Source organism: Lathamus discolor, chromosome Z, assembly GCF_037157495.1.
Source record: "Lathamus discolor isolate bLatDis1 chromosome Z, bLatDis1.hap1, whole genome shotgun sequence".
Lineage (NCBI taxonomy): Eukaryota > Metazoa > Chordata > Aves > Psittaciformes > Psittacidae > Lathamus > Lathamus discolor.
The window spans coordinates 16545001-16556188 of NC_088909.1; the positions used below are offsets into that span (position 1 = coordinate 16545001).

General features: G+C 47.9%; 1 protein-coding gene across 6 annotated transcripts in view; it reads right to left on the minus strand.

Annotated features, from left to right (window-relative positions):
• SALL1 (spalt like transcription factor 1) overlaps positions 1 to 6725 on the minus strand; it is an 18320-nt gene extending 11595 nt beyond the window's left edge. Inside the window, exons 1-2 of one of the 6 annotated variants that reach the window (XM_065662570.1) lie at positions 6658 to 6725; positions 4110 to 4202 (exon numbers count right to left, since the gene is read on the minus strand). In XM_065662570.1, coding sequence (XP_065518642.1) covers positions 4110 to 4185 — 76 coding nt within the window. In that variant the 5' untranslated portion in view covers positions 4186 to 4202; positions 6658 to 6725. The other 5 variants (XM_065662571.1, XM_065662568.1, XM_065662569.1 and 2 more) reach the window with 5 other exon arrangements.
• Positions 6726 to 11188: the final 4463 nt, after the last annotated feature.

An 11188-nucleotide genomic window follows, 5' to 3' on the forward strand; every position in this document is an offset into this window, starting at 1 on the left:
CTTTGGATGGAAGGAGGCTAGCAAAGGTTAAAAAAGCTGAACACTTAATTTTTTTTCCCTAGCACCAGCCACACAGGCATGAAGCAACAATTTCGCTTGTGCATTTCAACTTTCATTTCTTCAAGGTTGCAAAGCACATAGGTGCGATGCACCTTCATGTACAAAAAATACACACAGCAAAGCTTCTTTGATGGGACATTTAGCAGAGTTGCCCCTTTTGTTTTTCACGAACAGTTTCAAGAAACATAATCGTGCTTTCTGAGAGGCACCTCAGGTCACTTCAATGAAGATGCATGTTTCCACACTCAAAGTATGAATATGATTAAAAGCCAGTTATGCAATAAGTACTGGCACAGCTAAATATACAGGAGGGCTCGTCCTCAGGGAGCCAGATGCTACTTAGCATCAGAAAGATAAATAAGGTACAAACTAAAACATAAATATTTTGCAGAAAGACAAAGATGTGGGTTATGTAGGGGAAACACACACAAACCGGTCTAAGCTAACACCGGATTTCGGCGACTTCCACCATATGGGTTTCAGTAATTATTCCTGAATTGCATCTACATAAGTGATATTTCACAAGGCCCCTCTACACTTCGGGCTCACCTTTGGAAAAAGCACAAGTGTCTGTATTCTGCCCTGGCAGACTGCAGTTATCACACAAAAGGGCCTAATTATGTAACAAACTAAAAGCAGCCTAACTAAGCAGTTATTTCTCTTAAGCACCCCATCCTTCAGATCTGACTAAAGAAAGCGATCATAATTTTTCTCATTTCATGGGCCCAGTAACAATTATGTGGATATTCATAATGCTGCAGCAGGATTTTACCAAAATCCATTACTGACATTAAAAGGCACTGCTTCTGACAAGCCTTTCTATAGAAGGGCAGCAAATATTTTCTTCAAAGTCTAGCTAGCTTAGCTCTCCCATGTAACTTTTACCTTGGAAAATTATACTCCAAGAATATTCTTTTAAAACTGGGAATCTAACTCCAACCAACTGGAGAAAAAAAAAAAAAAAATTCTAAAATGTCATGAAAGTGGCTGAAGTTATTAACAAAAGGAAATAATCCCACGATCTCTTGCCCACTTCCTAACCAGTAATTAGTTACTTGTTGAACATAATTTACACTGCAAGTAATTTCTGCTATTAATTTGAGAGCTGTTCTGCTTAATCCAATGCGAACTTTATCAAACGTTCACATGCAGAGGATTTCACAAGGGTAAACTTACTTGTCCATTGACTGCACTGAAAATACTTTTTAAGTGGAAAGTCTTCCTGGTAAGAGTGAACTGCATGAGCTTTGAACTTTAAGCAAAACAAATAATAACAATAAAAGAGAGAGCAGTAACACTAAAAAAAAAAGCATGCTGTTCCAGTCTGAGGAACTTTTTTCCTATTGATCTTTAGATATGAAAGTATATCACAAAGTTTTAACAAACCAGAATTCAAATCAGATGCAAGAAATGTCCACGGGGCCACTCTATCCATTCGCTCCAACTGCTGCCCAGAAGCAGCACCTTCCTGCCAGTGCCCCCAGGACCAGCGATGCTGCGTTTGCCTGAGCCCTGCACAGACTTCCCATAAATTGGCAAACCTGAACCCACAGTACGAGTGGGGAAGAAAGGGGCGCCTGGAATTTCGGGGGTTTGTTTTGCAATTTCAAGGCATATAATGCAAACTCGCCCTCACCGCAGCTTGCCCACCCTGTCTTGCCCAAGTGGGAAGCTGCTGCCAGGGCTGGGGACCCCGGAAGGCGGCGGGTAGCGATCTTCTAACACTATTATAGCGTTTTGAATCCTGAAACACCACACCCTCTGGGCAACTAACTAAAAATTTACCATCTAACCGTGTAAACCAGCCAGAAGCCAAAATCATTACTAGAGAAGGGCGGGGGGAGGCTCCTACAGATTTTATATATAGTAAAGCACCCTGTTTTTTCTAGGAAAACGGTCGGTACTTTGTAGACTAAACTTCGTTACATACTTATTTAACTTACGATAGCCGTGCAAACTAAACAAAAGCTGCATTTCCATGCCATCGTTTCAGCCAAAATCCAACTAACTTCAATAATCCAAATCTAACACCCTTTAGCAACAGGCAGGAAAGCTGCTCAGTGCGCATTCCTTTCTCACACTCCCACTTTCACCTGAAAACGACGGGCAAAATCAGATCAAAAGACTAAAACCAGAAGAAAACAGCTACTTTTAAAAAAGATACTTAAAAGTATTTTGACGTGCTCTATCTGCTAAAAACAGGGAAAAAAAAAAAAGCGAAGGTCAAAACATGCAATCCTACAAAGTGAAGATGTGGAAAATCCCTCTCTTCCAGCAAGATAATTTCCATCTTAGCTTTCCCTTTCTCTGCACACTCGAAGAAGTTCCAAATTCTTTCATAGGAGGCCGATGAAAGGCCAATAAACCCTAACGTTACCCCCAACTCCTGCTCCAAACTTCGAGCGGAAGTACAAATAATACCGGACGAAAAATAAATACCTCTACTGAGATGAGAAAGGGGATTAAGCCGAGCAAAAGGCGAAACTCGAGCGCACTGAAAAGAGTGCACAAAACTCTGCTAAAAAACAGAAGTCGCCTCCCGGGTCCCAACTGACTTTTTAAGCGGCGCTTCGGCAGAGCTACGCGAAGCGAGCGCTTATGTATTTGCCACTTTACGAAGCGGGCGTTCCAGGGAACTTGGAAGCCGTGTAAATGCCCACAGACGCAGGGAAACATCCCGCGAACTTTCAGACGTGGTTTATCGCGCCGATCCCGAGCACCCGAGGGGCGCGGGCACCACGCACGGCACCGCCGCAGCGGCCGCGGGAGCGGAGGGCCCCGCGCCAGCTCTTCCTCAGGAAGTTGCCGGGAGAAGACCAAGGTGGCTCTGACCGGCGGGGCCGGGCGGCCGCGGGGACACTGCAACGCCCCGTCCCTCCCTTACCTGCCCGCCTGAAGCACTTCTGCCCCGCGCCGTCCTCGGCGCTCGACACCGGCCGCCCACCGGCTCTCCCCTGCCTCATGGCCGCTGCAAGGCAGGACGCTGTCCGGGGCCGCTCCTCCCCGCCTGCCCGGCCGCGGCTCTAGCCGACCACTTGTCACCCCTCGTCCCGGGGCAGGTACGGGCAGGGGCACGGTCCCCTCCGCCGCCCTCCTTACTCCGCCGAAATCCCCTTCTCCCGGGGGGGAAGGGGGGGGGCAGAGGGAGGACGGGGATAAGAAGGGGGGAAAAAAAAGAAATAAAAAGATGTTTCACACGCTCGCTCTCCAAATCCTGGCGGACACAAAGCCAGCGCTTATTCCTCGCTCCTCGACTTGGAGGAGAGAGGGAAACTAAGGAGAAAAAAAACCCCAACAACCTTAGGGAAAGAAAACAAGCCCCGCGCTGCCCGGACCTTCCCAGCTGGAGGCCGCCGAGCCCCTCTCCGGCGCGGCGGCAGCTCCGGGACGGGGCGATCCCCCCCTTGGCCCGGCACGGCGGCGGCAACTTTTCCGCCTCCAGGAAGCTTTCGGTGCAGCCGGAGGCCGGGGCTGCTCGGCGGCGGGACTCCGGAGAGCAGGGGGTGCGGAAGCGCCGGGGTCCGCGGGGGTGGTGCGCCCGTGAGGGGGGGGGGGCAAGAAAGTGGGTGCCGGGGGGGGGCTTTCCGCCCCTTTCGGGAGGCCGGCACGGGCAGCGTGTGTGGCCGGACGGGGCGTCCGTCCCGCGGGGCTCCGGGATCAGCCTCCCCTCGGCAGCTCCACTTTGTTCCCCGGCTCCGCGGGGCACGGAGTAAGGCGCAGGGGGCGCGGATCCATCTCCCGCGGGCTCAGGATGCCAGACCGCCCCGCAGGGGGAGGGCGGAGGGAAAACATCAAAAAACGGAAAGAGTTTGGAGTTTCGTTAAGAAACAGGCGAAACACAACGCCGAGTTAAAAAAAAAAAAATAAAATAAAATAAAAGCCAAGAACTCGGAGCAAAAGCGCAGCAGGACTCCCACCGGCACGTCGCTCCGGGAGATCCAGCTGTCCCACTCCGCTGCCCGGAGGAGCTCCTTCTCCCCGGCAAGGTAAGTTGATCTATTTTGTGTGTTTGTGTTAAAATGTGTGCGAGGGAGAGGAGAAGAACTCACCATTTCGCTGGGATAACAAGGCCAGATCGGGGTCGGATTGGAAATGCTGAGGCTTCGCCTGCTTCCTCCGCGACATGCTGGCTCAAACATCAGCTGGGGCAGAATAAAAAATTACTAAAAAAAAATCTTCTCAAAATTACGGAAATCGAGCCTCCCCCCCCAGCCTCCCCAGTCCTCCGCGCACCGCGCATGTGTCCTGCTATAATTATGATTATCAATAATGCATTGCGATTAATCATAGAGGGGCTCTTTGAGAGGCGATTGGCACATGGCCAGCTCTATTCAAACCAGCTCGCCTTAATCAATTAGGCGCTGATTTGCTGGAGACCCTTGTCTCTCCGCCGCTCCCACCCAATGAGTCGATCCATGTGGCGGGAGAAGGGGCTGGATTTCCCTAAAGCTGTTTGGATACAGTTTAACCCTCTTAGCAACCCGCCGGGGCTGCTCCGCGCCATCCCGGTTACTATAGGAATGTGTTGTGTCCCCTCACTCCTGCCTCCAGCCCCGACGGGCTCCCCGCGCCGCCCTCCCTCCCGTAGTTTTGCGCTGCAATTCACTTTTTCCTTCCTTTTTTTAAGCTGTATTTTTAAGCCCCCTCTTCCCCCCAGCCCGGGGGCAGGGCAAGCAGTGACCGGCAGGGGGGAAGACGCACTGCGGGGAGCACCGGGACCGCGCCCCCGCACCGGCGGCAAGTGTCTGCCCGGGGACAGCCCCGGCCTGCTCCCGGCCCCGCTCCGGCTGCCTCCGAACGTCCCGTTCCTGCGGCTGCACAAAGTTTCGGGTGGATTTTTTTCTCTTTTCCCCTCTCTTTTCGTCCCCGCTTTTCCGAATAAAGATCCATTTCCGCCCTCCCCCGCTCTCGCCCTCCGCCCCCCAGCTCCCCCCCCCCCATATATCACGGCCGCGGGGTGCTGAAAATAGGACGGATTTAGGTTTTACCTCACACATTCCCAGGACAATTAGGGCACTGCTGGGAGCGGCGGGAGGACCGGCCACCCGCTCCGCCCCCCGCCCGACGCGAAGCGCCGATTGGCTGCGCTGAACATCAATCAACCCGCGCCGCGCAGGGGGTGGCCGAGGCGAGCGGCGGCGGGGCTGGGGTTCGGGCCGCTCGTGACCCGCGTTCTGCTCCAGGACGCGGGAGCGCAGCGCCCCCGGCCTCGCAGGGGCCGCAGGTGCCCGCGCAGGAGCCGGCGGGACGAGCGGAGCCACCGCGGGCCCAGCCGAACTTGGCCAACTCCGAGCGACGCTCAGGGCTGGAGCTCGGGCGGGCGCAGCTGGGCCGGGCCGGCTGCTGGCCGGCCGTGCACTCCCGGGCTGGCGATCGTGCGTGGTCCCAGCAGAGCACAGCCCCGGGACCGTGAGGGCTCCGCTCTCCCACCGTGCCACACCAAGTTTTAACTCCCGGGTGTCGCTTCCAGAGCGGGAACCTCTTGCAAACTAATTTCACGATCTCGAAATAAAAAGTGTAGTTGCAAAGAAGCCACAGGCAAATGCTGCTTTTGAAACCCCGCGTACGCAGCGGCATGCGTACACCGCGGGTACACGGCGCGTCCCACCGCGCTCTACCCCACCAGACTCCGTCCCCTGCCACTGCTCCGCGCACCAGAAGTTAAGCTGTGAAAAACAGCTGAACTCGGGCCATTTCTTTCCCCCCACCCTGACCTATCCAGGGCTCTCTCCTCCCACTCCCCTCGCTGGATTATTTACTCTTCCTTAGAAGCTACTCCTTTTCTCCGTATTAATATTAACAAACTCTCTGTAAAAACAAGACGCTGATCAGATGCAACTAATTTCAATTTCAAATGAGCCTGTAAAAACTCGAGAGCGAGCGAGAGGAAAAGTGGGAGAGAGAGAAATCTTTCCATTCCAGGAGCCGGGTCACCGGCCTTTTCTTCTTATTATTAAACGAAAGAGACTGTAAAACGTTTAGCGAGAAGGGTGAAAAAAAACCAAGAGCCGCAAACCCCAGCCAACCAAACGCATACGAACCGAAAAAGCCTCCCAGGTGCCCCTCTAGGATTTAGCGCGCGGTGCGACGCGGCCACTGAGGCTCCTTACCATTCCTGCACAGGGCGAGCCTCCCCCTTTTCTCTCCCTCCCCGCCGCACTCGGTACAGTAGATTTTGAGAAAGAGACAAACGAAGCTATCAGCGGGGATGATGTTGAAGAATGAACATAATAATGTTGCTATAGGTGGTACTTCACATGACATTATTTTTCACTGAATATTTAAAGAGCTGTTTCGGCAGAGATGGATACACTCAGCGCAGGCTGTCATCCGCCTCACCCTGAGACGGTGGGGACGAACCCGACCCTGAACGCAGCGAAACGTACACGTTACTTACAGCTAGCCACGCGGAGATGCACACGTAGTACCCACGCGGATATATTTACACGTCTGTGCCTGCATTTCGCACTGTATCAATCACTCCGTTAGCTTCCTACGGTTTCTACTCTAGCCGCTCTCCCAAAATTATTCGCGTTTACAATTTCATTATACATTTGTCGATTAAGCTCAAGACAAATTTCCCCAGATGTGCAGTACCTTTGCTTCGTGGCTGGAAAAGGCGGCCGTGGGCTGGTAATTAAAAGGCAACAACAGCGGCAACAACAGCAGCAACAAGAAGAAAACTAATGGTTTTAAGAAAAAGAAATTAATCTGGAGAAATTAAGTTTTATAACTTTTTTCTTTGTTTTCGTTTCTCTTTCTCCCTCGCTAGTGCGTAAAGCGGCGCCTGGTATTTCATCCAGGACCTCTTGATTATTTATTGTTTGTTTTCCTCTCCTTCGCTGGGGGCCGGGAGGGGTGGGGAAAGGGTGGGGGCAGAGCAGCATTGCCAGGGCTAGAGAAAAATCGGTCTTTATTGTTGTTGATAGCAATACATCAATTAAACGTCATTGTCTCTAGCAGAAGTTGTGAGAGTTCACCAGCGTAAATACTCTGATCTCGGGTTCTCCCTCTCGAAGTTCCAAATGACAGTGACAGATATTTTTCCCTCCCCGCCACACCTTGGAGATTTTTTTATTCCACCACCACCCCCCCCACCCCCCCCATTATTCCTTTCCATGGAGGTGGGAGGCTTTCTAATGTGCTTCAATGCAAATCAGCCTGCTGGAAGACACCCGTGGTGGGGATCGATCTGCAGTTCATTGAGATGAGCACTGAAGGGAGGTGGTAAACAGGGGATAATTTGCAGTTCATTCTGCTGAGAGACGATTTCAATGAGACGCCACGCACAAGGCTGGATTATTGTTATTAAGGGTTGCGATCAGACACAACCACCCTTCACATGCAGGGGTTAAAAGCTATACAATCCCCACGTCGTTATAATACATCGTTAATAACGATCCGGGGGGTGGGGGTGAGGGGGGGAGGAAGATCCAATTGATTTAATATTTTCTGCAAATTTGCACGCCCGGAGCCTGTCGGAGGCGGCCGGTGCGCGGCGGCGCCGGCACTGCAGGGTCAGCCTGGCCCGGCCCGGCACCGCGCGGAAGGCGCCGTCTTGCTCCGTGAGACCCAACCGTCCGTATTTTCACCCTGAAAAATACCCACTTTGCAGTTAGCAGGATAGTTGTTCTTTTTTTTTTCTTTCGTTCTTTCTTTCTTTTCCTTAATTTTCTTTTCTCTTTTTTTTTTTTCCCTTCCCTTTACTCCCTCCCCTTTTTTTTTCATTTTACTTCTTCCCTCTCTTCATCTTCTATATTCTCCTTTTGCCTTTTTTTGAAACTAGAAAAAGATACACTGCCCAAGAGTTTCCAGCGTTGCTACAGCTGACCTCTCCAGCAAGCCCGTTTTCCAGCCAACCCAGGTTGCATATCTTTTGGAAATGTGGGTAATTAGGGGCTTCCAGATGCTGCAGTCAGCTGGGAACTTGGCTTTGTGCTCCGATGTATAATAAACTTTTGAGACAGTCCTGGGGCGCAGCTACCCAGGGGCAGTGAGCACCAGCAAGCAAGGATTGTTTTATTATCAATAGCCTGAACCACACTGTTCAGCATGGACATGGCCAGTCCTGTGACTCCGTGGGTTTAGGTATGACTACTTTTATTGACATGCTGTCAGCTCCCCCCTCACTTGTTCTTTTCTTTCCCTTTTGCAAATTTATTTTCTAAAGAAAACTCCCCAGGAAAAAAAAAAAATAATAAAAATGAGGGGGATGGGGGGAAAGGGGCACCAGAATTTAATCCTTCTCCATTATTGCTGACAACTAATAATTGATCATTGCTCACAAACACAAGCTTTTAGCCACATAATGGAATCGTAAGCAATACGGGTTGAGCCAACGGAAAAAAAGGAAAAAAAAACCATGGAGAGGAAGAGCCTCCCCCCCTCTCTCCCTCCCCAAATCCCAGAGAATCGCAGTGATGGGGAACTCTCCCGCCCCCGAGATAAAAATGAACATGACTAATGCCACAACCGGCCAAGGTGGGATTATTTAATTCAATTCTTTCTTTACACATTTGCTGCCTTTTGTTTGACCTGATGGCTGGCAAATTTTTATGCCTAGCTGTCCCTTCTGAGTTTATTGATGAAGGTGCTTCTGAAATGATTATCAAGAGATTTACAGCCATCACTACCCACCTACGGGAAAAGTAGTAAAATCAATCCCTCAATCAATCAGACCCCTCTGTGCATATCTTTTTAATCTGCTCTTTTAGCTGTTTTATTACAACACGAGCATTAAATATGTTTGTTTCAAATTTAACACGAATGCCTCCGAAGGACTCTGTCAATTTAGACATAAATCATGAAGTAAACAAGCTAGATGGAAAAATCTTCTTTCTCGGGCAAGAAAGTTAAAAAAAACAAGGGATAAAAAAATACCAGCAGTATTCCACATCAGTGTACAGGCAACTATTCTGTATATACAGCCCACAAGGCAGGAAAAAAAACCATAAAGATAAATACGCAGCACTGCAAAAGACTTCCATGCACTTTTACATGACTACACGGAGAATCTAGGGAGTGCTAGTAATTACAAGTACTCTCACATTCTGCAACCATCATTATTTCCTCTATTTGATAGATATTTTTTATAGCAGAATGTCTTATTTCCCATGTTAAAAAATAAGCTTTTTTTTTTTTCTTTTTATTAAATACCATACACTTGAGAAAAATGTCCTGATTTCAACATTATTATTGATCCCAAGGTATCACTCTATATACCTTTTTTAGGTTAAAGAAATAAATTAAAGGGTATTTCAGGTAGGCTGCTTAGGTCAGAAATCTTTCTCACCAATTTGTTACACGGCAGTCATCATGTATGGACAGAATGAGTCTATTAGTTCTATAGAGAACCAAGAATTTTATTTGATGCCACAGGGGAAGTTTTCTCTGCAAGCCACATGCCTTTACATCCCAGTTTAATTTAATTTTTTTTTTTAATATCCTACTGTATCAGCTATATAAAGCCACCATGTGCCTCCACCAGAAAACCAGAAGTTTAGAAATGAAGTGACAGAGATTTCTCCAGCCTTTGATACAGCATTTTAAAACCCATTCTGGGCTGCAAAGGCATCTTCCAAAGACATATTGTGATGTCTCTCATCACAGAAATAACTCCGGGTAGAACAAGGAAAAGAGAAAAAAAAAAAAAAAAGACACTGAAATATGTACATGTCAAAAGAAGAGTCATGAAAAAAAAAAAAATCTGATATCAGATGATGAGATATAACTAGCTATCAGTCAAGATCTCCTCAAAACATCTTGCTTTAAGAAAAGTGCCTTTATACAGTAGGAAAGCTTCACAGTCCCAATTGTCATGCACCTGGGTATCTATTCGAGAGAGTCTTAGTGTCAGTTTTTAAAAAAATGTCTTAGCTATCATTTCTTTGTCAAAGTACTATTTAAATTAATATAAAATAGGGAAGTTTGAGCCATGTAAAACCAAATGAAAGAGCAGGACCGAGGGCTGTATTTTCCAGGATATTTAAAGAAAAAGAAAGTGTTCTTAAAAGACTGTTCCCTTAGGATTTGCTTACCTTTGAAACAAAATTACACAAAAATTTTGTAGCCTGTCAAAACGCAAATACAAGGCCAAAATCTCACATGGCAATTTTCTCTGAAATAAAACTTACAGATTATTTTCTGCACAGTAATTCATCTAACAAAGACCTGTTGTCACAAAAAGATTTTCACTAACAAATCAGATTTGCAGAGTGTGTATTTTTATTTATTTTAAGTTTTCATTTTAATCTGGAGAATATGCAGCAATTATGGGATAAATATGTGTCAAAGCTCATGGGAAATGTTGCCCGTAGAGTTCCAAATTTCTTGACTGACAAAATGAACACAACAGCCCCTCTCGTTTTCATGACATATTTTTGATTCAGATACAGTAGAAGTGTTTGTAAGTACATACATTTTGTTTGCATAATATCAAGGTGCCCTGATTAATGCATGGTGTTTACAACGTGAAAATTGTCATACTCTCTGCATCAACATGAGAAGCTGGTTTGGCAGCCGTTAGTTGCAGTAAAGTAAATGCCTCATGAATAATGTTCTGCTTTCCATGCCTGAGCTAGGCAGAGTCCTCACCATCTACTTTTTACCCCCAGTATGGTCCAGCTTGTTAATGGAATTGGTCTGCAGTGGCAGTGTGCAAAACATATTCCGCTGAGTGTATGTTTGCTCACAGGCTTGCACGCACATGATCTGGGTTTTGTGGGGAGCCCATTTCCTCGTGGAGCAATCTGATCCCCCAGCCACAGTTTTGCAGTTTTGTTTTCTTCCATTAGTGACCACTTAGTGTTCAGATGGCAAAAACAACCAGCACCTACCTCAAAAGGTACCTCCACGTGTTTCTGATTTCTTAGAATAATTCTGCAGCAGGAAAGAGGGGGAAGAGTTGAACACTGAGCTGCCAGCCAGCTCTGACTGAGCCATCAGCAGATACTACATCAATGACCCAGAGGCAGCCTTGAAAACTACTGCTCCATAAACCCAAGATCATACAGTTACCACCTAGAAAATGAAACTCACAATTTCCTTTCCTTCCTTAAGAAAAGTTCAAGTCACAAGATTCAAAGAGCAATCCTCAAAAAAAGACTTAAAAAAGACCCTTCCTCACAAA